This window comes from Equus quagga, chromosome 11 (assembly GCF_021613505.1).
Source record: "Equus quagga isolate Etosha38 chromosome 11, UCLA_HA_Equagga_1.0, whole genome shotgun sequence".
NCBI lineage: Eukaryota > Metazoa > Chordata > Mammalia > Perissodactyla > Equidae > Equus > Equus quagga.
In genome coordinates this window covers 57,683,746-57,710,272 of record NC_060277.1, presented here as the reverse complement: position 1 = coordinate 57,710,272, position 26,527 = coordinate 57,683,746, and the positions used below count along the sequence as shown (strand labels likewise).

The window sequence follows — 26,527 nt, the reverse complement described above, 5'->3', positions numbered from 1 at the left end:
AAGGAGAAAAGCAAACCGCCGTCCCACCTCGGGCTGAGCGGTCACAAGTGAGGCAGGGCTGGGACCAGTCGCCATTTGGGCGGGAGGCCAGCCCCAGGTGCGGCAGGAAGGGGTGGCGCTGGCTCAGTGGCTGCAGCTCCTCACTCTGACCCAGCGGGGCTGCTGTGCGGTGCTGGGGGCACAGTGAGGCCTCGGGTGCTGTCGGGCAGGGACACACACACATACACACAGAGAAAGACATGCCATTAGAGGGAGAGGGAGCGGCAGAGGTGCGGGTGAGGCCAACGCCCCATAGGCTCAGAGATGGTGAATAGCCAGCTGACCACATTCTAACCTGAACATGCAGCTGAAGCTCAACATCTGAGGGAACCAGAAGCTGTTAGAGCTGGGAGCATGGCAGCATCGATCAGGCCAGTGGAAGGCTGGCAGGACGTGTGACTGGGTGCCCGACCCAGACCCCCAAGCTCCTGCACCTTCACCGCCTCTCCTAGCACCGGAACGTCCCACAGACTATTGATGAGATGGACGCTATTTCAGCTCCTCACTTTCTATCCTCTGGCTTCTTGAGAATAATGACTGCAAAACACATGTCGAGAGAAGAACAGCTCCCATGGCCATATAGTACAGCCACAGTCACTTCCCAAAGTGGAAGTCAAGGTGGCTTGAGACCAACTCAATTCAGAGGGCCTTTCTGGAGGATGGAACGAGGATCCTTGAGAGAAAAACAACAACTTCATTTCTTAAAGGGCAACCTTCATTTTCTGATGAAACCTAGCCCATAGGGAGACCTCTGGAGACACGGGCTCCATTTGTTCCGAGTGGTTTCATTAAGGTCACAACCTTTGCTTAAGTGGAACAGTTCAAACTAAGTGGGGAAAACAACAATAACTAGAAATAGGACAATAAAACACTAATCTCTCCAAGCTTGATAATAATTTAGAATTCCCGGGGGGGGGGGGTGCGGACTCTGACTTTACTATGCAAATCTCCTATTTGACACATTTCTCAAAATGCTGCAGTACAAATACTGCTGGTGGCAGTACAAAATCAAATTGAAACCTGCAAAAGCAGGAAACCTGAGTAAGTGGTCTGGTAACAGAAGCACTGACTAAGCAAGGGTTGACAGGGGTTTGCCAAACTACAAACAATGTCCTTTAAAAAAAGAAAGAAAAAAGTTTTCTGTTATGCTGACATAGTGTTACTGATTCCAAAAAGAAAGGGTATGGGGACTTGAACTTCTGTTTTTATTACAGCCAGAAGATACAATTTCTGCATCACCCACCCCACCCAACCCCTGCAGGCCACCAGGACTACCTATCTCAACACCATACTGTGAAAGTAGAGGGGTGCCATTCCTGGGACCACTTTCAGTGAATGGCCAGGATGCCAACACAGCTCACAGAGACCAGCTTCCATCACGCCCTGAACTCCACTTCTGTTCCCTGAAATCTCTTCTGAACGTTGGGCAAAGACCCAAGTAATCCGAGATGTAAAACGAGAAAACAGAGCAGCACACCTAGCATAGACCACCCATGCCACCAAATAACCAAGAACTTTCATCCTCATGTTGGGAAAGGAGGCCTTGCCCACACTGACACCTGCAGAGGTTTTTGCCTTCTCCTTCTTCACGTGAGACAGAGACATACCATCTTACCCTCCTTGATGCTGAGAAAATACACTGAGCCAGTCAGGAGACCTGCAGCCCAGTCATTAGAAAACCACTTAATGTGAGAGGAAAGAAACAAGACTATCCAGAAAGAGCATTCGTTTCCTCCTAACTACCAAATACAGTCAACTCCCCACTGTTTGTGCAGCAGGCCAATCCCTTGGCTCCAGCCCTTCCATGAGGAGGAAGCAGACAAGATCTGCCCCTAGGCCTGCCTTTTCCCCAGGGGCCAGCCCTGCCCAGGTGTACAGAACCAGATCACACAGTAGCGAGAGACTCTCAAGACCCTCAAACCAGAGCAGCCGAGGGCTGAAAGCCCCTTAGTAACTGTAACTCGATGTAGCCCAAGGGCATTGTTGTCTGGGCTGCCAAAAGCTGGGAACAGAGGATAGATGTAAGATCTCGCTCAGCCCAAGGGCACCCACGCTAGCCGTGGCCAAGCGCTGTTGCATCTGTACCCAGCGCACTCTGGCAAGGGGCAGGGGAGCGCTTCCACTACTCACAGCCATGGTAGGAGGCCGGCGAGCCCCCAGCCTTGCCATACTCCTGCTCCGAGTAGCTGGTGGAGAGGTTGGGCTGGCTGGAGCCACGGCCGAAGGTGATCTGGTTGCTGCCCATGCCGGTGGCGACCTGGGCCATGCGCTCTTTGGTTTTGAGAGCCTGGGCCCTCTCAGCCTTCAGACGCTCCTCATCCTTGAGGAGGGCCACCAGCTGCTTTGACTTCTCACGCACGTTGATGCCCTGGTCCTTGCCATCACGGTCGATATACTGGAAGTCCTTCAGGGTCTGGATGGCGAAGATGTTCTCGCGGCACTGCTGGGCCACGCGCTCGGAGCCGGTCTTGATGAGGTAGTCCAGCAGCGTCAGCGCCTTGTACACATGCCGCCAGTTCTTGCCATGGTCATTGAGCCGCTTCCACACCATGCTCATGATCTCTGAGAAGGCCACCACATTGTAGGTCAGGTCAGCGATCTCAGTCATCAGAGAGCTGGAAGGGCCCCACGGGTCATTGGAAGTGGCTTCTCGGACTTTTATTTCAGCTTCTGAGTAATTGTTCACAATGTTTTTCATCTGGCGTCTGATAGACGAGGTCGTCATCTTTAATTTTCTTTGTTACAAATGTAAAGCCCTTCAAAGAGAGAAAATTTCCTGTCCTGGGCAAGATCACACCATGCAAAGTTCAGTCTCTAACACATCTGGAGCAAGATCCCTGACAGTCATTTCCTCCGTGGGAGCCTCAGGTCCAGGAAGCCGGAAGCCATGACCTAGAGAAAGAAAGAGAAGCACTCACTGTGCCATCAGCTCCTCCAAGACAGAAGGAGGCTCTGGCTTAGACATTTTGTGAACAGAGGCATTGAGGTCTGTCAAGGGGCAGTGAGTGAACACACTCCAGCCTCCCTAGGATGAGAGAGAGTCCAACTTTCTTTCAAGACTAAGATAAGCTCAATATTACAAGTTAATAATGAATAAAATTTTAAAAGTAAATAAAATTTAAACTCAACTTTAAGCCTTTGGAAGAGAAGTAAACAGTATGACTATTGTTCTGTTTTCAAAACACTTCCTCTGGAATGGCTCTTCTATGGATTGTATTTTCACTGCGTGGCAAAAGCCAGCTACAAAAGAATCATAAAGTTTGGAAAGGTCAGTCCTGACAGATTTTACATTACCTCTGGGAGCAAGAAAGCCTCTCATTTCAGTATATCGTAACCCAAAAATGCCTATCTACACCTTTAAAATTGCTTCACCTTGGGCTTTGGTCTACCATGATTCTAAGATTCTAGCTGCCCAGGGAATTCTCTGTGAGCACTGCTTTTCTCCTGACTTTTTGTAAAAGTTTCCAACTATTCTTCTAGAGCACGGCTAAGGCCCTCCACTGGGCTTTCAAAAAACTCTCCAGCATCTGGCCTGAGCTGTATCACACACCCTTAGAAATAATCTGGTTCTGGCCCAATCCCCTCATTTCACAGAGGAGAAAACTGAGGCTCAGGGTTACACATTAGCTGGTCCACTCAGCCCTACAAGCACGAACACATCTACCCATCTCTCCAGAGCAGAAACACTGTCCGAGCTCAAGTGAAGTCCACGTCTCCAAGAGTGGGCTCTGCTCCACAAGTTTGGGGACCCCCATATGGCTTGCTTACCAATGAGCACCCAGCACCTAGCGCTGTGCCTGACACAGATATAAATGTTACTGAATAGATTTATGAAACAGATTAAAAACTGTGTCCCTGTCCTCAGGAAGGCCACAGTCTGGCAGGGGACAGAGGTGAGCACAGGGGATCTAAGGATGCAAAGATAGAACAACCAACCTAGCTGGCTGTTGGGATTGCAAACACAGGCACAAAAAGCACTTTCTGCCACAAATAACCCTCAGTATGGTCTTCAAAGCTGAGGAGACCTGAGCAGGTGGAAGGGAAGTGGTGACACAGGTTATTCCTCAAAGTGAGAAAACAGGCCCAGAAGACGCCAGGGACTGCCGAAGACAGAGCAGCACAGCTGGAGTCTGGCCATACTACCCACTGTCCTACCATCCCCCACCCACATCCCCAGCTATTGCCTGCTGGGCTCGTCTGGCCTGTGAAGGAGCTGTGGCAGCCTCACGCCAGGCTGTCCCACGTAACGCTTACGAAACCTTCTGGGGAATGATTATTCTTCCCACGGTACAGATGAGGAACTTGAGGCCTGGAGTTATGAGGTCAGCTGACTAAGGTCAACCAGCTAGGACCGTCCTCTCTCCTCTTGCAGGGGTCCTTACTCTCCAAGCTGCTGCGCTGCTTCTGCTAGAAAAACAACGGACAGCTCCCACCTTCCTCACATATAGCCTCAGACAGGCAACGGACACATCAAAAGAAAAAGTAAAAAAAAAGGTGTCAGGAGCAGGAAAAGCAACAGGAAACGCAATGATCACTCATCACATGTACCCATACAAATAAGAAAAAGGCAGCTCATAAAATTTCATCGTGGTGACAATCAATACATGTGCTCCAGCCAAAAGGGCCTTCTCTCCACCCTCAAATACGCCAAGAACTCTGCCTCCAGCTGAAACCACAGGAGGGGCTTCAGCTGAAGGCAGGCCTATTCTGCCTCTCCACTGATCTGGCCAGCTCTCACAAATCCTCCAAAGCTGTAGAAGGACCAGGGATAAAAACTTTCACAGTGACCCACACATTCAATTTAATTAGGTTTTTCATTCACTGCTAGCAGAGGTGGGATGCGCCTTGAAAAGGAAAAAAGAACACTTTGATTTTTAATGAGCATCTCCCAACTTAAAGTGCAAATACTTGTCAAAATCAGTAGTAACATTTGGATGGACACAATGCCCAGGGGCCCTACGATGTGCCAGGGACCACCAGGCACTTCCATTTGTCATTCCATTTGATGCACAGCAGGTGTGACTGTCCTGCTTCTTGGAGAAGCAGGGAGAGCTGGGATCCAACACTGAAGAAACCCTGGGGCACCTTCCTCCAGGTCAGGAAGCAGCATCGATTAAGCAAGAGAGCAAATGGTCCTGGTAAAAAGGCCTCAAACAGTTGAAAATATAATGACAAAACCCACCATTTCCTGAGGGAGAAATGACGTGCTAGGCTCTGCTGCCCCTCCTCTAGTCTGGCTGCCTTGGGGAGTGGACCAGAACAGCTGGACTCGGTGTCCTCCGAAGGGAGAAGCAGAGGAGAAGCCGTGAGGCCCAGCGAGGGCACCCACTGAGCCTTCTAGGTCTTCGGTGGCAAAGAAAAGGCAGCAATTTCTGCGAGCGAGGGCCCAGGTACCTCTGGGCAAAGGCTGGGAAAGGAATGCCAAACAATTTAGAAAGAGGGGCTGTAGACCAAGGTGGGGGCTTTCTCTAACAGGCTCAACTTGTAAAGATATCTGTTGGCAGTCTCTTTGAAACATTTAGGCTTCAAGAAGGAAAAAGCTAATGAAATATTTGTTATAGTCAGAAAAGATATGTATAGTCTATATTAATTTGAATGGCTGCCTGCTATTTTCTTAAAAGCTATAGACAAGAACAGCTTTCAGGACAGGCAAATGGTGAGAAGGGTGAGATCTGAGAATGAGAAATTCCTGACAGGACAAAGGACAGCAAACGTGCCTTCGAGAAACCATTTTCAAAGTCAACTGAGTTACACACCTCACCTGAGACTTTGCAGACGGGAACTGCCAATTCCAGCCATGAGAGAACCTGGCCACAGGAGGGTGGGCTGCAAAACCACAGCAGTGCTAGCCTGGGCACAAGATGTCCCAGGTTGCTCCACTTAAAGATGTGGACCTCTGTGGCTCAGTTGCGCCTGCCTATGCGGACCTCAGACCTAGCTTTTCCCATTTTAAACCTCTCCCCCTCAACCTCAGGATTTGGCTGTAAACACTTAAACCTTTCCCCTCCCAGCAAAAATCCACCAGGCGCTCCCTCCTAAAAGCAAGCCCCAAACACACACCATCCTCAAGTAGACATCCTGTTATTTCTAGAACCTGAGTTTTGTTTCGTTCTCACTCCTTTTTGAATAGTTTGCACGCTCCACTTTCCAAACTTTCCTTCTCAATTTGCCAGTTTTCTTCCGCTTCCAGCTTGCTGAGCCTGAACTAATGCACATGCAAAAGCAACTAAAACAGGAGCATTTGTTACCTTCTGGGCTCTTCACTCAAGTCTGGGGAACTGTGGTCAGTTCACAAACATCCAATCATTTATTAAGGACCTCTAAGCCAGATATGGGGAAGACAGTGGGTGAGGGGCAGGAGCGGGTTGTCAAAATAGGGAGGAAAAACAAACTTTGTTAAAGGTTTAGACCAAGATAGCCAAAAAAAAAAGTAGGAGGACTCGTTTTCAAAAGCTAAACACTGACAGCTAAAGGGACAAACATCAGTAACTAGAAATGCCTTTAGAAATCTAGTTCTACTGCCAGATATTACTTAGAACTACTTTACGGTAAGTGGTAAATGAAGCACATGAGTTTGTATAATCGGTACAACTTTAAATATTTTTGAATGGAAACAGCAAAAAGACTTCAAGTTGAGATTTACTATTCAAGGCAAACAAATCTTTCTGCACCTGCCAAAGCAGCTGGAACAGGAGCCAGAGGACATCCACTTATTTTCCTGAATGAGGTGAGCAGGGGCTCCCAACCACCACAACCTCCACCATACCTCCCCACTCCAGCCTCAGCCTTGAAGAGCCTGTTTTGAAACTGTACTAATTAAAAATTCACTTTGTTAAGAATCAAGGTTTCTGGGGCCAGCCCTGTAGCCGAGTGGTTGAGTTCTCGCGCTCCACTTCAGCGGCCCAGGGGTTTGCCGGTTTGGATCCTGGGTGCAGACATGGCACTGCTTATCAAGCCATGCTGAGGTGGCGTCCCACATAGCACAACCACAAGGACCTACAGCTAGAATGTGAAACTAGGTACTGGGGGGCTTTGGGGAGGAGGAGAAGAAGAAGGAAGCAAAAAAAAAGATTGGCAACAGATGTTAGCTCAGCTGCCAATCTTTAAAAAAAAAAAATTAAAAAGAAAAAAGAATCAGTGTTTCTGATGCACATGAGAAAACCACTGGTAGCCACACCGAGTCGATAAAATCAAACCACGGGCAAAGAAACTGAACATATCAGCTGGCCTGGAAAGTCTCACCGTGGCCAATATACATTTCTGTTGGGACTTCCAAAAGGCCTTTGGGAGCTTCCGAGACTCCACATCAAAGCCAGCCTGTTCAGTATGAAAGGGGACTCTCACTTTTCTACAGTCAGTCCCCAGTACTAGGGAAAGTTCTTTAAGCCAAAGAATATTTCATGTCCAGCATTGTTTCTGCCTGTGCAATACCCATATCCCCTTATCTCAGAAAGAGCCTCCATCGTTGGTGGGGGGAGCGGCCAGGAGTAGGCCCAGCCCAGCCCAGGTCCAGTTAATCAGAGCACCATGGGCCCCCAGCCATGGTGGCTAGATCAGGGGCGGTGGACAATCCAGACCGGGCCACCAGAGACCTCTCTGGACGGGCCCTGAAACTACTGGGAAAGCAGCAAGGTTGGCAAGGGGCTGGAAGCCACCACAGAGCCAGGGTTTACCTGAGTCTGAAGCCTACAGAGAAGCAAGCAAGGAGCCAAGAGATGGCGAAGGAGCAAGACAGGACTTCATTTGTACCTCTAGGTCCACCTACGCCTGAAGCCATTTACCCTCTGCACTCCTCAGCTGCATGAGCCAATGCGGTCATTCTGTAACCCACAGCAGTGTGTGCTTTTGTCATTTGCAACAGCAAGCCCCGTGCAACAAGTACCCTGAGAGGAAGAAAGCCAGCAACAGCCAAACAACAAACATATAGAGCCTGGGCCTACGCAGAGCCTCAGGTAGAAGTGCAGGGACACCAACCAGGCTCTCCTCACTCACGCCTGACCCACAGCCCCAGGCTCACCAAGGAGCTGCGTCCTTCCCAGGGAGGCTCATCACTCCTCAAAATGCAGGCACCCCAGTCAAAGCCTGGGATCATCGCTCTTTGTCGAGAGTGGCTTATAATGGTGACAACAGAGTAACAGCTGGATCACTACATCTGCAGGGGACAAGCTGGGGAAGAAAAATTCTGGCGTATTTGAAACACAATCAAAATTCGAAACACAGTGGAGACTGGAAATAGATTGAAGAAAACAGCAAATAGAAAAAACCTAAACAAACAAAAAATTCCAAGGCTAGAGTGATGCCCCTGGAGGCAAGAAAAATTCCATAAAAATGTGCTCTAAGGGCCTGCAGAGCTGGGTGGGGACATTCCTTCCAAACCTAGAGTTCCCAGTCATAGGAGAAGAGGAGGCTTCCCATGGTTCCCAGCAGCCCAGGCGGGTCCCTGGTCAAAGCCATGAGTCTCTCAGCCACTGTGCTTCTGTGACAGCAAGGCGCGGGGGCCAGGTCCTATCCATCGTAGTCTACCCCAAATCCCTCACCAAATCCCTAAGGCGATTTTGATAGTGGCTTTTCAGGGATCAGGGATCATTATCAGGGATCAAGACCAGCTATAAGGGAACAGCAACAATTGTCTCTCCCTCCTCCCAAAACCTAACAGTCACAGGTCAACCAACGCTGCCTGCGACAATCCACGCAAAATCAACAAACAGTACTGGGCGAATTGAAGATCTTCACTCCAGACAGCAGCTCAATCTATCCATGTCCGGCAGTCTCCAGCGACTTCACATGTACTCCATTTTTCTCAAAGCAGATGACAGGAAGAGCTGTGGGAAGGGTATATAAACCAGAATCTCCTGGGCAGACTGTTCAAAACTCCAGACACACAGTAAATTGGGGGCAGCCCTGAGGGGATGTGACGCCTGTACAAGCCCCCATAGTGATTTCTAGGCATCCTGAAGTGAGTGCCAGGGGGTCACCGTATGATTCACACAAACACTAAGTGTGTGAACTACTTTGCAAGCCTTGATTAGCTGGCTCTAGTTTCCCTGTGCGTACGGACCATGAGTTTGGAAATATCTCCATCTTCCTACTGGGGAAAAGGGTACCACAGCCATCACAAGGAGGCTCAGTAAAGGGGTGGCTGAGACCGCAGCTCATGTGACCAAACTGAGCTGGCTCTCCAGAAGACAACGGTCCAGTTAGGACAATATGGACAGTGCCACATTCTTTTCCACAGTAATCATTTCAGCCTAAAGAGAAAGGACTATTATGACTGCATCAGCCAAGCCAGCAATAACTTAGAGCCTAAGAACTACTGCTCACGCAGAGGGGAGAAGTGAAAAGGGAAAAAACCCTTTACTTTATAAACACCAGAAAAACAGTGAGTTACAGCCCAAAAAAGAAATGTCCTCTTCACTAACTGAACATGGGCTGGAAGTATGCCAATGAATGCTTGTTGGGTAGAGCAGTCAAATTTTATATCACTATCCAAAAAGCAGCTTAGAAAAAAACTTGGATTCACATACTTAAAGAATTTCGAGGGAAACAAACGTTTTAGATGACCTCTAGATGATAAAGCAGGTAAAGTTAAACTGCCCATGCACTCTCCTCTCTCCCTTCTAGGGGAGGAAAGTCAGCAAACCTCCCACCAAATGGGGAGAAGGCCCCGCCCCCATGCTGGCCAACAAGGCCCTTCAGGAGAGGCAGGAGGGCCTCCTGCAGAGAGCCACCCGGGGAGCTCCCCCAGGATCTGACAGTCACTGGAACAAGCACAGGAGAGCTCCAATCAGATGTCAGACAGCCTCCCATGACTTTATGTGTCCTTAATTTTTCTAAAAGCAGAAATCAAGTACTGAAAACAGACATGAGGAATTTCCTTTTTCTTTACCTATGTGCCCTGAGCATTTAGTCTCTGGGAAGAGCGGCCTGTGGGTGCAGATTACATAGGTGCTGAAATGCAGTCATTTTTAAAGATTGTGTGAAGCAAGGACCCACGTTAGGAAACAGGGTTCTGGCCATTCTGGCTGCACCCTGGCCATCTGACATGGTCACTTAGCCTCACTCCCTGATCCAGGAAGCGGGGGTGTGACAAGCTGCACCTCCCTCACAGGGTCGAGGATCAATCAAACACCCTGGCAAGTGGATCTAGGGCATGCAGAAACGTGGAAAGGAAAAAGAGAATTCTTAATGCTCCCCCACCTCTCTTCTACTCCTCAAACTAGTTTAATCACGGACAGCATTCTTAAAAAGTCATGCCGAAAAGCAAACCGAGTGGTGTGGTAGAGCGCACAGAATCAGGAGCTGGGAAACCAGAGATCTGGATCCAGCACCGTGACCACTCTGCAGCACCAGGCAAGCCAGTGATCAGACTCCTTGCTTCTAAAATGATGGGATAGACCAGTCGCTCTCCCCAAAATCTTCAAGTCCCAAGGCTCCCTTTCTAACAAATGGCTCAATTTCCTGCCGTCTCTATGGCGTCACAGGGGAGCTCAAGCTTGTGACCAGCCTTAGCCACAAGTCAGTGACTGAAGGGCTAGAATTCCAGCCACAAGCCTAGCAGTGGATGTTTCTCTTGGCCTGTGGGGTTCCATGGTCGGCAAAAGGGTAGGGCTTCCCGTAGGCCTTTGGAAGTACAAAGAGCAGCCCTCGGAACTCTTCCTTCCTCCAAGGAAGGCAGCTTGTGTGTGACCCCTGGGCCAGAGTCTCCATTTCCGACACGCTGTGACTCTGCTACTAGAAATACCCACTAACGGCAGATGGCAATGCCACCCAAAGACTGGGAACCACAGAATGGGGGCATTTGACGGCTTCACATATCCACCCCACCCCATGGGGCAGGCCCAGCTATGGATTACCATTTGATCAGTACAATTTTCCAGCTTGAGACATTTGAAAAAAATGCAGAGCTGCATGGGAAAATTTAGAATTCCCATGATTTCATGCTTAATTTAGAGCTGGCTGGTTGCTGCGGTGGCGCTAAGTGCTGGGCTGTCGCCATCTCTCAGGAGCCAGGGAGAGAGTGGCAGCAAAGGGAGGGTGAGCCATGGATCTTGTGGCCAGGACCCCACAGACCTGGTCTGAGGCACAGCAGTGACCTAAGACTTTTCTCAAAAGGAACTCAAGATGCTTGCCAAGAGGAACTCTGCGGCTAAGGAACAGGTATTTCCACATTGTGTAGGCACAAACCAAAGCCACGACAAAAATGAGTGGTTTCCTCACCTCTGCCCTTGAACCAGCAGTTGTGGGAGGTCATGTCTGACTCTGTCCACAGTGGCAGTGAAGAACAAGGCAGATTTCCGCAGGCAGTTAAGGGAGTTACTTCTATGGACTTCAGGTAGTGGTGGCTGATGCCTGCTGGCCAGACAACTCACAGGTGGGACCTTGGTCCCTACCCCACCCTAAATAGCATGAGATGGGGCTGCCAGAGACCAGAGGACAGGCTCACCTCAGCACTAGGTTAAAGGATATGCCAAGTTATCCTACATTTGGGCCCTGGGGAAGGCCACGTCCTGAAGGTTAATTCTTTATGTGCCACTCACGTGCTGCACTCTCTTTTCCAGTCTCTTCCTTATTACTGAAACAATCTGCTGTCACCTCAGAGAAACTCATGTGCCAAACTGGCCCTTGCCTCCCACTCTACCAACCTGCTGTCTCCTCTGCCTGCCATCCTTCCCCATGACTGTCACTAGACTGCTCTTTCTTGTCATTTTAGACCGCAGTTTAAACATCACCTCCTCAGAACCACCAGTCACTCTATCAAGTCACCAGTTTTCATTTTCGGCAGAGACCCTCTCTCTATGGCACATTTTCTTGCCTATGCACCTGTTTGTTTGTTTATCTCCTATGCCCCTCATGCCGTCTATGAAAGCAGGGCCCTGCCTGTCTTCACTGCTATCTCCTCAGTGCCTAGAACACAGCCTGGCACACAGTGAGTGCTCAATAAACATTTGATGAGTGAATGAACACAAAGGCAAAAAATAAGAAAATTTTAAAAAATCATCCCTAATCCCATCTACTCAGACCACCAGAATTAAGAGTTTGGGAGCTATTCTCTCAGTTTCTGTTTCCCTTTTGGGCTCTATAACTTGAGTTAAAAACAGCTGCTATAGGGCAGAGGACATGAACAGACATTTCTCAAAAGAAGATATGAATATGGCCAATAGACACATGAAAAGATGTTCATCATCGCTAATCATCAGGGAAATGCAAAGCAAAACTACACTAAGATATCACCTTACACCCGCTAGATTGGCAAAAACATCCAAAACCAAGAGCGACAAATGTTGGAGCGGTTGTGGAGAAAAAGGAACCCTCATACACTGTTGGTGGGAATGCAAACTGGTACAGCCACTATGGAAAACAGTATGGAGATTTCTCAAAAAGTTAAAAATTGAAATACCCTATGACCCAGCCATCCCATTACTGGGTATCTATCCTAAGAACCTGAAATCAGAAATCTCAAGAGTCCGTTGCACCCCTATGTTCATCGCAGCATTATTTACAATAGCCAAGACGTGGAACCAACCTACATGCCCAGAAACTGATGATTGGATAAAGAAGATGTGGTATATATACACAATGGAATACTACTCAGCCATAAAAAAAGACAAAATTGGCCCATTCACAGCAACGTGGATGGACCTCGAGAGTATTATGTTAAGCGAAATAAGCCAGTCAGAGAAAGACGAACTCTATATGACTCCACTCATAGGTGGAAATTAGTATATTGACAAGGAGATCTGATCGGTGGTTACCAGGGAAAAGGGGTGGTGGGGGGAGGGCACAAAGGGGGAAGTGGTGTACCCACAACATGACTAACAAAAATGTACAACTGAAATCTCACAAGGTTGTAATCTATCATAACACTAATTAAAAAAATTAAAAAAAAAAAGAAAAAGAAAAACAAAACAGCTGCTATACGCCAATTACTGACTGCCTGCCCAACGATGAACTGTTTGAAGACAGGAACTGTCATACCTGGTGCTTAATGAATGCTCACCACAATGCGTGAACAGCCACCACTGAAGCCTGGGCCACACAGGGCAGCACATGTGTCTCAGGGCAGACACGACTCAATGTGCCCGAGAGCCTGGGCTCAGGAGCAAAGCCAGCCAGCCTTGGGCAGCATGCAAGTGCTAAAATGGATATTTCTTGGGGCTGGCCTGGTGGCGTAGTGGTTAAGTTCACACACTCTGTTTGGGTGGCCCAGGGTTCTCAGGTTCAGATCCTGGGCACAGACCTACATACCACTCATCAAGCCACGCTGTGATGGCATCCCGCATATGAAATAGAGGAAGGTTGGCACAGATGTTAGCTCAGGGCTCATCTTCCTCAAAAAAACAAAGAAAGAAAGAAAATGGATATTCCTTATTCTGACCACATGGATCGACATTCTGCCTTTCCAGCTGGGTGACCTGAGGCAAGCTGATGTGCTCTCCTGAGCCTCTATGTCTCCACCTCTCAAATGCAGGTACCGACAGCTGCTGCTCAGGGTTGCTGTGAGGAGGTGCCTAGAGAGGGACAGCAAATAATAGGTGCCCAAATATCTGCTTCCTTTCCGGCCGTGCCAAAGTGAGAACGTCTATAAAGATGTTTCTCAGCATGTCCCTGAGGCCCACTCTACGAGGACTTCCAAGGCAGAAGATGAGAGCCCACAGAAGCACCTCCGTGACAAACATGCTGGGCTGAAACCACCTAGCGGTTTGGTAGGCACTCTTATCCACAAGCATCTCCTTCCTGACCATACAGACAACCTGTCAGACACAGTGACCAGTGCCTGCTCTTCTCCTTTGCAGCTGGTACTTGGAAGAAAGGTCTCGGATGTGCTAACTCTTTGATACTAGTAATCATAATAGAATAAACTAAGAACAGTAACAGGAAAAGAGGCTCTCTAAATAGAATCTATGCATACTAACTGAACTCTGACTATACGCCAGGCACGTTCTAAGGACGTCACACACGTCTACTCACTGAATCTTCCTAAGAATGCTACAGGGAGTTATTATTATTATTATTATCCTCATTTTATTTTATGACTATTATTTTTTTTTTTTTTTTTTGAGGGAGATCAGCCCTGAGCTAACATCTGCTGCCAATCCTCCTCTTTCTGCTGAGGAAAACTGGCCCTGAGCTAACATCCATGCCCATCTTCCTCCACTTTATATGTGAGACACCTGCCACAGCATGGCTTGACAAACAGTATGTAGGTCCATACCTGGGATCCGAACCACGAACCCCAGGCCACTGAAGCAGAATGTGTGAACTTAACCGCTGTGCCACAGGGCTGGCCCCATCCTCATTTTATAGACGAAGTTGAGGCACAGAGAGGTTACATAACTGGCCCAAGCTACAGTGCCAGCAAGTGGCAGGATGAGGATCTGAACCCAGACCTCCAGCTTTTGATCCCATTCTCTTAATCCCTATTCTTATTCCATTTGACTTCAGACAAATCTAGTGCTCAAAGTCATGAGAACAATGAATTTCTCTTGCTGAATCTGCAGGCCTAGAAAGGTCCCTCTTGTCTAGATGTTTAAGGGGCCAGAAGATGGGAGAGAAGCAACTATTTTCCTACGGCAGTTCAGCTGGCCAGAGGAGATCCTTCCCCAGGCAGCTCACCACGCCAAGCGATCAGGGGCAAAGACGCTGGAACTGGAAGGGCCTCAGAACTGGTCCCATGCAGACACCAAGGCCCAGAGTGGTTTAGCGCTTACCAGGATCAGAGCCTGGCGTTCCCAGCTCCTTCCAGCACAGTCAGCAAAAGGAAAATGGCTTTAATGCTCTTCAAGAAAGCTTAACCTTGAAATGTGTGCGCTTTTACAGATTGGCAATACAATGAAATCAGGCAAGGTGGAAGTCTGAAATACCACAGAGACTCCAAAACTATTTTTAAAAAATTGTTCTTCAGAACTCACATCCTTAAGCAATGCTGTCTCTCTGGCTATAACCACGTCTTCTACTAAATCAGTTACACCAACTTTAACAACTTGAGAAGTCTCCATTATTCCTCTGAAATAGCTGTTGTCATCTGAAATACCACTCAGAAAAAAACAGGTCTCAATGCTGAAAGGTAAACTTCCTTTTTTGGTACAGAGTAAAATATATTATTTCTCTCCTTCCTCCTCTGCTGGAGACACTCCCAGTGTTTTATTCACTCTGCAACGCTGACTGGATCCATTCGGAGGAAATGTTCCTTCTAACTCGTGAATGTCAAGAGTCTGCCCTACAAAAGACCTAAGTCAGCCTAACGTCTTCCTGCTGCTCCTTGGTTTTCGTAAATTTTTATTATGTACTGTTGGCTGCATATAAAAGAGTAAGTGCAAATCATACGTGAGGCACAAACAAAATGAGCCCCTGTGACCCGAGGTCCCCTCAAGGCCTAGAGCACGACCATGTGCCCACCCAGGAGGTCCTTCCCCTCGCCCCCACCCCAGCTCCAGGCAAACAGCTCAGGTTCTGGATTCTTCAGCCCCTTGCTTTTCAAAAAAGAAAATAATTTTACCACATATGTTGTAAAACTAAATAATATATGATCTTCCACAACCTGCTTTTGTCACTCAATACTATGCTTCTGGGATTCATCCATGCTGCTACGTACAGCTGGCTGTGGTTCATCCATTTTCACTGCTGCATGATATTTGCCTATGTTCATATTTAACAATTTATCCACTCATTCTGCTGTCAATGGACATCTGGATTATTTCCAGATTTTTGCTATCATGAATAATGCTAGTATGTGCAGTGTGTCTCCCGGGACACATGCACCAAGTTTTTCTAGAGTATGTTCCTAGGAGTAGAACTGTTCATTCATAGGGTATACAAATGTTCTCTGTGCTAAATTTTTAAACTAGTTTTGCTGACGTGTTTTATAACATCATTTTATCACTACTGCACGAAGTCATGTTAATGGTTTAGTTGCTACTAGATTCCACAAGAACTTGTCTCACACTCAGTGTGCAAAAAACAATGCCAACAGTCACAAGGATTTAGGGAAGCTCAGGTCTGGGCTTCTGGTCTGGACTAGAGGGACAACAATCACACAGGGCAACAAAAGCAGACTGCAAACTGGGTGCTCCAGGCAGCAAATGAAAAGATCAGGACAGGCTGTAAGATGTCAAGTGTACCTGAGGAAATGCCGATGAAGAATAAGAGGGACGAGCAAGAGTAGCAGGGAAAGGAGGCCACTCGGGCAGAGAGCAAGGTGTGTGGGAGTGCACAGTCTCCAGGCTGCAGGTACAGGCTGGCGAGGCCGCACGGTGAGGCCCCACTCAGCACGCTATGGAATCTGGACACGCCAACTTTGGTTATCCACTTTCAAGATTTTCGCCATCTCCTCCAAATAATAATGGCTAACACTTATAGGGTACTTACCATGTGTCAGGCACTGTCTTAGGAGTATATCTCTTTTAAAATTCTTACTGTAAGCTGTACTATTGTTTAATATTTTTCTTTAAATCAATTTATTTATAATCTCAAACACCCATTTTAAGTAATACCATATATGAAATCAGGTATCATTGCTATGGCATTTTGGGGGGGAGGGGTCGTTTTGTTTTGTTTTTACTGGGATATAACTCATAATTCAGCATAAAATTCACAATTATTTAAAAACAAAATTTATTTTTAAACATATTTATTTTAAAATTTAATCATTTAAAAATTGTATTTATTTTAAAATTTAAAATTTTATTTTAAAATAAAATTATTTAAAAATAAAATTATAATTCATAATTCAGCATAAAATTCATTTTACGGGCCGGCCCCGTGGCTGAGGGGTTAAGTCTGCGCACTCTGCTTTGGCAGCCCAGGGTTTCACCGGTTCGGATCCTGGGCATGGACATGGCACCGCTCATCAGGCCATGTTGAAGCGGCGTCTCACATGCCACAACTAGAAGGACCCACAACTAAAATATACAACCATGTACTGATGGGATTTGGGGAGAAAAAGGAAAAATAAATAAATAAAAATAAATAAAAAAACCATTTTAAAGTGTACAATTCACACTTAACAATTTAGTATATTCACAATGTTGTACACTCATCACCACTATCTAATTCCAGAACATCTTCATCACCCCCAAAGAGAACCCCTGTATCTATGGGCAGTCACTCCTCATGCCTCCTTTCCCTCAGGCCCTGGCAGTCACTCGTCTACTTTCTGTCTCTATGGATTTGCCTATTCTGGACATTTCACATAGGTGGGACCATACATAGCCTTTTGTGTCTGGTTTCTTTCACTTAGCATATTTTAAAGGTTCACCCAGATTGCATTATCTATCATACTTCCTTCCTTTTCTATGGCTGAATAATTTTCCACTATATGGATACGCCACATTTTATTGATCCACTTAGCAGCTGGAGGACATATGGGTTGTTTCCATTTTTTTGGCTATTATGAATACTGCTGTTATGAACATCTGTACAAGTTTTTGTGTGGATATATGTTTTCAGCTTTCCCGGGTATGTACGAGGAGTGGAATTGCTGGGTCACATGGTAACTCTATATTTAACTTTATGGTATTTTTAAGATAAAGAACTATTAAAATGAGTAACATTCAACTGCGTACCACTTAACATTATTTTAGGAAATACCACTAAAGGCAAAGCTACTGAAGTTGGTCTTTGTTTTGTTTGGGAGCAGAGGAGTGATCTGTCAGAATGGTATTTCTGCAATCCTGATCAAGCAGCAGCAGGGGGAGAGGACTGTGGGAGAAGGGAGGAAGATGAAGTTCGGCCCACACCAGAGGCGATGCGAGGAGACTAGGGCCTGAATCCGGTGCAGCAGGGGAATGGAAACAGGCCAGAGAGGACATAAACACAGAGTGGGAAAATCAACCCTGGACAGTGAAGTGCCGGCATGGGTGGGGCAGGCAGGCAAGGGAGCAGCCAGGAGGACAGAAGCACCTTTAACAGAGCGTAAAGATGAGGAGGGTGTGCAGGTTTCAGGAGAAGGAAAGAGGCAGAATAAGCAGTTTTATTTCAGACAAATGTAGCTGAAAGTGCTGGCAAGATAGACACGGAGAACGGATATGGCCAAGTGGCAGCTGGTGCCTAGGGCGGGGAGGGGTGCTAGGGCTGGCATGTTCCCCTGGGAGGAGCAGATGAGAGGAACCAAGGAGAGCAGAGGAGTATGGCGACGAGGATGCAAGTCAGAAGGAGGCAAGTGGCCATCAGCAAATTTCAAGAAGGGCCAGGAGCGGGTGGAGACACAGGAAACCATCCAGTGCACGGAGTGGAGAGCAGAGAGGTTTCGGGGAGTAATGCTAATCCACAGAGACACATGGGGCCGGCCCAGTGGCGCAGTGGTTAAGTGCACACGTTCCACTTCAGTGGCCCGGGGTTCGCCGGTTCGGATCCCAGGTGCAGATATGGCACCGCTTGGCAAGCCATGCTGTGGTAGGCATCCCACGTATAAAGCAGAGGAAGATGGACATGGATGTTAGCTCAGGGACAGTCTTCCTCAGCAAAAAGAGGAGGATTAGCAGCAGATGTTAGCTCAGGGCCAATCTTCCTCAAAAAAAACCCAAAAAACAAAAAACAGGGACACAGAACAGTCCAGAGGAGATAGCAAGAGACCTGCCTTCAAGTACCATGTATGGCAGCAGGTAGCTGAGACAGCTGTGCCCTCTCCTAATTACACCAACCAATGGCTCAAATGCCCTTGCGGGGAAGGCCACAGGGAACCTCTCAGACTTGCTGCACCGTGGCCCATACCTCTTTGGCCACCTCCCTGTCTCAGGACAAATCTGAATCCATCACCCCCAACTCCCCGGCCTGCCTCCAATTCCCCTTCCCTCCAGGGATCCTCTGCTGGAGGACCCACCACCTGCTGCCTGGCTGGGCGAGCCAGAGGCCTTGGAGCCTGCCTGGGAAGCTTCCGGTTCTCCCTCCACCTCTCCCTCCTTCCTCCCACGACCTCTGGACTGCAGGCTCTCAGGGGACAGAGGCTCCAACTGTCTCCACACTGCTTCTGCCTCATAGGGCCTGGCACAGCGCCTGGCACACATCTGCTATAGGAATGAATGACTCCACAGGCACCGAGTACAACCCCCACCTGCTTGCGTGCCACCCCCACCATCTCTCTGCCCCTTCCCACACCCTCACCACGCTTCCAAATCAAGGACCTGCAAATGCTCTTATGGAATATAAAACACGGCCTATCAATATTGTTACAGTTTAAAAATAACAACTTGGTAAAGTGGAAAGATGGCTGCTCTCCCTACCGCTTTTCTTTTCCTTTTTCTTTTTTTGCTGAGGAAGATTCACCCTAAGCTAACATCTACTGCCAATCTTTCTCTTTTGTATGTGAGCCACCACCACAGCATGGCCACTAACAGACAAGTGGTGTAGGTCTGCGCCCAGGAACTGAACCCAGGCCGCCAAAGCGGAGCACAGTTAACTTTACCACTAGGCCACCAGGGTTGGCCCCGCCATACCACTTTTTAGTCGCCTGGACAAATCTCAGTTTCCTCCTCTGGAAAATGGAAATGGTGAGCTGCGAGCCCCACACGGCAACAGACCTGAGTTGTGTGAACTGGGGTGAAACATTTTACTTCTACGACAGGCTCCAGGTTTGCCCACATGCTTCTGACTGACCCTCACCAGGCCCCACTGGTCCCCTTACCACTCTCCCCAAAAGAAAAGCAGAACAGGAGCAAGCTGACATTCCAGGTTGGGGGGGGCATTTCTGAGTCAATTTCACACTAAATTTAACAAGCAGAAACAAACAGTAGCTTGCATACCACATAATTTTTTTAATTCTTAAAAGATTAGAAGTATGCTGCCAAATGTCAAAACACAAAAGCCAAAAAGAAATTAAGCACTTCTTTTCCTTTTGGTTTTATCTCCATTAGCCAAATGCTTTGTTCAAACAAGGTTTCCACTGCCATTGTCCTCCTTTGTTTAGAAAAATAATAATAAAGGGGTGCACGTCCAGCACTGATGACTGAGTGTGCATGCAGATCTGCCCAGTTTCTCCAGTGCCCAGAAAATGCACTGGCTTAGAAATTCGTTGTGCCAGAGGCTGAGGAAGAACTGTTTACATGCCTAAGAATATTCAACCGGCCACGTCAATGCCACCAACCTCCTCCTCCTTCAGCTACCCCGGGGATGACCAGACCGTGAGAACAGGGCAGTCCTTCAGCACATTTCTGCTTCACAAGGAAAACATGAACCAAAGGCCTGGGGAAGGCCAGGGCCTATTCCCTCAGTGACCACAGGCTCCGCTGCTGCTTGTCAAACTCACCAAGGTGACAGCTGTAATGTACTGAGTGTCTATTATGTGCTACAAATCTGCAAAGCAGGCATTTTACAGATGAGAAGAGAGAGGGTGAGGAACACAGAGCAAGTCGCAGAGCTGGGGTGAGGTCTGTGCTCCCTCTACGCCTGTGAAAACCTAGATGACCCAGTCCTAACCTAGGCCAATTTAACTTTACTCCATGAGGCTGCCCTCTTCCTCTCCAACATCATCACACACTTCCTACGCCGCTCCTTGGAAGAGTCAAGGTATTTCCACCAACCAGCTTTCAAGGTCCACCTTGAAATTATCAGTTCCAGGTAATTTCTAACCTAGAACTCCCACCTTACTAATGAGCCCTTTCCAGAGTGACCTTTCAACACAGAATCATCTCCTGGGGCCCGGGAATGCCCATTTCTCTTTTCTGTAGCAATCTGTTCCATTCACAAGTATTTCCAGTTCACCACCTTCTGGGCCTGTGATAGAAATGCATTTTCCCACCCCCTCCGAAGTCAGTCACAGCACAGGGCAATAAAATGTGACAGAAATGATGTGTGTCACTTTCTGTCGAACACTTTAAAAGCCACTGTGCAATTCTCCACATTCCCTTCCCAATGTGCTGGTGAGGGTGGAAGCCTATGTCAAGATGGAGCCTCCTTATCCATCCAAGAGAAAGGAAGACATGTCCACACACAAACTCACACTCCAATGTTCACAGCAACATTACTCATAGCAACCAAAAAGTGGAAACAGCTTTGTCCCTCAACAGATGTATGGGTGAACAAAATGTGGTGTGTCTATAACATGGACTATCATTCAGTCTTAAAAAGGAATGAAGTAAAGATATATGCTACAACATGACGACTTTGAAAACATGCTGAGTGAAAGAAGCCAGACACAAAAGGACACATATTGTACAATTCCACTTACATGAAGTGTCCAGAACAGGCAAATCCAGAGACAGAAAGTATAGTAGATGGACAGTTGCCAGAGGCTGGGGGACAAGGTGGGGGATGACTGCTTAATGGGTAAAAGGGGTTTCTCTGCAGGGTGATGAAATGTCCTAAAGTAAGACTATGATGATGGTTGCACAACTCTAAATATACTAAAAGCTATTGAACTGTATATTCAAATAAGTGAATTTTATTGCATGGTACACAAATTATATATCAATAAAGCTGTTAATAACAACCAAAAAAAGATGGTGCCTCCATCAGCCTGCGTCCATGAATGATTACAACGACCACACACCGGACACGTAGCATGAGCAAGAAATAAGCCTTTGCTGTGCTGAACCACTGAAATGTGAGGGGCTGGTTGCTTTCACAGCATCAAGCAGCCCATCCTCATACAGACTCAAACACATCCATACTACTGTATGTTTCTGTTGAAAACGTGTCTGCGGCTAATTACTTAAATTCCTGGAAGGACGCCAAGGTTGTGGTTCTGTCCCAGTAGGAACCAGACTCTGTCCCAAGGCCACAGTCTGAATCTTTAAACACAGAAAATGGAGTGAGAGGTACTTAAAGAATCTGGTTAGATCAGAATAATTTCTAGCCTGAAAAAATACCTACAATTCATAACACATTGAACCAAACTTCCAAAAATACAAAGAGCTCACAGAAACTGAGAAATAAGCAACCAATAACCCAAGAGAAAAATGGGAAAACTGTCCACAGGAAAATATAAATGGTCCTTAAACATATGACAACATGATCAGCGCACATTTCAGAAAAATGCAAATTAAAACTATATTGAGATACTCTTTACACGTGTCAGACTGGCAAAAACCCCAACATTTGACTATACCTTCTGCTGGCAAGGCTGTAGGGAAACAGGCACTCCTACTTGCTGGTGGGAACACAAAATGAAACAACCCCTGTGGAGGGCAATTTGGCAAAATCTATCAAAATGACAAATGTGTTTACCCTCTGACCCAGCAACGTCCCTAGGCTACCCTACAGGTCCACCTGCACTGCCGGAAAGGACTCCTGAGGCACAGTAAGCTACCTGTGGCAGGCATGTCATAAAACAGCATGTCGGAAAACAGCTCGAATGCCTTTGTATAGGGGATGGAATTTAAAACAAAACAAAAGGAACAACTTCTGTTCTTCCAAAAAAAGGAACAATTTCACAATACTACATAGCAATTCCCACTCTCAGAGAAAGGGAATGACAATGATTCTCTAAGTACTGACATGGAAAATCTCTAGGCTACATTGGTAAGTAAAAATCAAGGTGTAAAACGATGTGTACAGTGTGCTATCTTTTACTTAACAAAAAGGGATAAATGGTAGGGGCCGGCCTGGTGTCACAGTGATTAAGTTTGCACGCTCTGCTTTGGTGGCCCAGGGTTCACCAGTTCAAATCGCGGTCGCGGACCTATGCGCTGCTTATCAAGCCATGCGGTGGCAGGCGTCCCACACGTAAAAGACAGGAGGATGGGCATGGATGTTAGCTCAGGGCCAACCTTCCCCAGCAAGAAGAGGAGGCTTGGTGGAGGATGTTAGCTCAGGGCTAATATTCCTCAAAAGAACAAAGGTGGGGGAGGGAGAAATGGAAATATAAATTTGTGTTTGCTTTATTTGCATAAAGAAACACCGGAAGGCTATTCAAACTACTAAAAGGGTTTATCTATTAGGGAGAAGGGGGATAGGGCAGATGAGATCAGAGGCGAAGGGCAAGATTTCTTCAAATATACTTTAGTGCGCTTTCATTTTAGAACTATGTAAATGCACCGCCTGTTCAAAAGAGCATTACATTTTTAAAAAGTCCCATCATTCAAAAAAAATTATCAAAGCTTTTGGCCAAAAGGTCCCAGATGCCAGTGCCATGAGCAGCGCAGCCATAACCATCAGCCCAGCTCTCTCCGTATCCCTCCACCCGTCCAACGGTCAGAGCCCTCCACTGATAGCTATGAAAGCTGGAGGGCAGGGAGCACAGACAGTCCTGCATCTGTCCCTTCCAAATCCCTCAGACTTCAACACCTGGAAGGCTGTGAACAGCCTGTGGTGGCTTCCCCAGCTGTCCGCACTCCCACCCAACCGGCTATCCAGCTGGTCGGCATCGTCCTTCTCCCAGACAACTCCCAGCTGCAGTTGTCCACTCCCCTGCCCTGCCCACAGATTCATGCACAATCCTCTTCCCCTCCAAGTGTGGCCTGAGCAGGTCTGTGTCTCTAATCATCAGGTGGCAGGGTCAAGGAAGGGAAGAACAAGAAGCTCAGAGCTGCCAACTGTGCAGCAGCTGGATCTTCAGCACCTGCTACGTGCTGGGCAGCAGCACGGCACTGGGGGGTGCAGATCAATCAGACAAACTTCTGTCTGCAGAGAGCTCACGCAACAGCCCACGAGGAGCAGGGAAACACAAACAATGATACCCAGATGGAAGCCTAAAGGGTACCGGCAAGGCATGGAGCATGTGAAGGAATGGCTGAGGTGGGTGAGTAGCGGTCACAGTGCATTCCAAGCAGAACGAGTGGCTCAGTACCCAGCCTGGCAAGTGAAGAGAGGAGAGCAGTGAGAGGTGAGGCCAGAAGAGAGGGTGGCAGACCAGGCAGGGACAGCGCTGGACGCCAGGGGCAGAGAACCTGGACTCCTCCTCCAGGCGTTCAGAGCGAGGGAACACGATCTCAGGGCCCGTCTGAGCACGCGATCTCATCCACCTCACTCCAGGATTGCCTGGGCCTTCCACCTGGAACCCAGCTCTCCTCACCACGTCCTGGTCCAGCCAGCCTAGCCTCTGGTAAATCAGGGAAGTGGGAAAGTGTAAAGAGGAAAAGCAAAAACTGTGAGTGAAAAGGAAAGGCGTTGGCCCTCAAAGGGGTGATATTCATTTGTCTAGAAATGTCCCTCTGAAGCGGCTCAATGCTCAAAAGATGACCAATCAATGCGGTGCTGTGCTCCTGCTCAACAAAAACAACAGCAAAGCCGTATTTCCAGATCACCTACTGCAGGGGAGAAACCGCAGCAGTTCCAAACTGGATTGCCACGAGCCTCACAGGGCAGTGGTTTTTAAAACCTCTTATTCTGATTCAGAAGCCAGTGTGTCAAGGAATGAGTTTTTTCTTTTAAAGAAGAAAACATTTGTTTCCCCTCTCAAGTTTTAAACCACTTTTTTCTCTTCCAAATGAAAAAAAAGAATCCTTCATAGCAGGCTTTCAATTTCTATTAGAAGAATGTCTTAAATATCCACCAGTTGGTAGTGCAATGTAGCACACAAACGCAAACCTCCACTTGACAAGTCTGTACCAAGATGCCGCCACCACCAGGCCCTGCACTGCACCCTGCCCACTGCACATGGCACATTGCTGCCTTCCTGGGGTGTGCAGTCTCGTGGGAAGGCCAACATCTTTTTACTGGGTTGACTCTAACCAGCCAAGTGGGCCTGACACGAGTGGGCAGGGAATCAGGGACCTACCTCTCCCCAGTGCGGGAGACCTGCTCACAGGGACTCAAACAACCCCTCTGACTGTGCATATGCAACTTCAATGCCCAGGGCCCCAGAGGGAAATCACCAGACACTGACACGTCATAGGTCACCCTGAAGTGACCCAGTTGACCTACAGCCTGGACTAGCTCTCTGAGCTGGATCAGAGTGAGCTGGTAAGCCTCAGGCAAACACCATTCCTGAGGAATTGGCCCATCTTCTCTTCTGGAGACTCCAGAGAGGTGATGAACCATTACCAGCTTCTCATCAGCAACCCAACCCAACCTCTCCAAAGAGAAAAGATACATCCAGAAACAACAAACCCACTTGAACGCTGCTCTTCCCTAAGAATACAATGTCTTGAGGACACAGAACTCACGCATTCCGGCATCAGGAAGGACTTGGATATCACTCAGTCCTACTCTCTCATTTATACCAAAGACGGGGAAACTGAGGCCCAGAGAGCATGAAGTGACTTTGCTCAAGGAGCTGTTGATCCCACTCTGGAAGTCTCTGAAATGCATGCAGTGCTGTCGGTCTTTGGTTGCACTGTTCAGCCCTGAAATCACCCTCCTCACCAGACCAGTTCCACCTTCACACTCCCTACCTCAGCACCGACACTAACCGGGTCTCCTCCTCCCTCACCCACATCCAGCTGGTTAATAAACCCTAGCAAGCGGGCAAAGCCCTTCCCCCAGGAGAGTTCCCTCCTGGCCTCCTGGAGCCCCTGGGGGCTACAGACGACGTGCAGCAAGGGAGAAGGGGACAAATCATGCAGGTACCTGAACTCTTCCCAGCATGGCCATTCAAGGGAAAGCTCTGCACCATCCATGATGGTCACACAGGCCACAAAGACCCCTGGGTACTAAACAAACAAACAACTTAGAGAAAGTAAACCAAAATATAACAGCAATTACAGTGACAAGGCTATAGGTCAAGTCCTGCTTTGGTCCTTCCTACTTAGTGAACTTCCCAAATTTTCTCGATGACCATTAAAGCAGGCATCCTACACATTCTCCATGAGAGCACAAAAAAAGAAAATCAGCCTGGAACTACTATATTGCAGGCACCCTATTTTGGTAGAGCTGACTTTAACACAGTCTTTGAAAATTCTTGATAATCAGATGGTGGAGAAGAAAAGAAAAAGTTAAGATTTTTGTTCAAAGTCAAAAGAACTAAATGAAAATAATCTGGATTTTTCTAGGGACAGAGGGAAGAAAGAATGATGTTTGGTTTTGTTTGTTTAAAGAAACATTTGTTTCTCTTTCTTCAAGTGTTCAAATCTACCTAACACCTTGCAGTCAGGTTACACAGTGATTTCCTGTGCCGCTTGCCCTCTTTTGCCAATAAAATACACTCTTTCAAGCTAAGAAAGAACGTGCTTTCGTTCATGATTTCTTGTTTCTCTTCCAAGCAGGGAAGAGTGCTTTTTTGTTAAAGTGTAGGAGGGATCAGATTAGTTGCAAAGACCATGTTTTACATTTTCTCTTCACATGCTGAGTTGTCTCCACAATCACATTCTACAGCAAATGGTATGAAGTTTAAATTAGGGCCAGGTATGCGACTTGGGTACTGAACGGCCCAGAAGACCTTGTTACAACGCTGTGTACCACTAGGCAGGCCCCAGATCCTCAGAGCAAAATTTTCAGGCACTCCTCCCCACCCTGGTCCAGGCTTTGGTTGTTCTGGCCAAGGAGGAGCCCCTCAGAGGTTTCCTACTGGTTCCACTGGCAGGAAAACAATTGGAAGAACCACATAATCCTCTTTACTCGGCTTCTCTGAGCTCACTACATGGTCCTTTGGGCCAGCTGTCCTCCCAGACTCCATCCT

At 47.6% G+C, this 26,527-nt stretch overlaps 1 protein-coding gene across 10 annotated transcripts in view; it reads right to left on the bottom strand.

The window, feature by feature from the left end:
- The window catches only part of EPN2 (epsin 2), a 79,977-nt gene that overhangs the window by 39,890 nt on the left and 13,560 nt on the right, over nt 1-26,527 (bottom strand). For 6 of the 10 annotated variants that reach the window (XR_006890867.1, XM_046677866.1, XM_046677871.1 and 3 more), the window contains exon 2: nt 2,170-2,931. Coding sequence is in view for 9 of the 10 variants with exons in the window: in XM_046677866.1 (XP_046533822.1) it covers nt 2,170-2,764 (595 nt within the window). In the remaining variant the exon portion in view is untranslated. Of the gene's footprint in view, nt 1-2,169; nt 2,932-3,168; nt 3,190-5,221; nt 5,419-5,800; nt 5,823-8,056; nt 8,190-26,527 lie in introns of those variants that run through there. The other 4 variants (XM_046677867.1, XM_046677869.1, XM_046677868.1 and 1 more) reach the window with 4 other exon arrangements.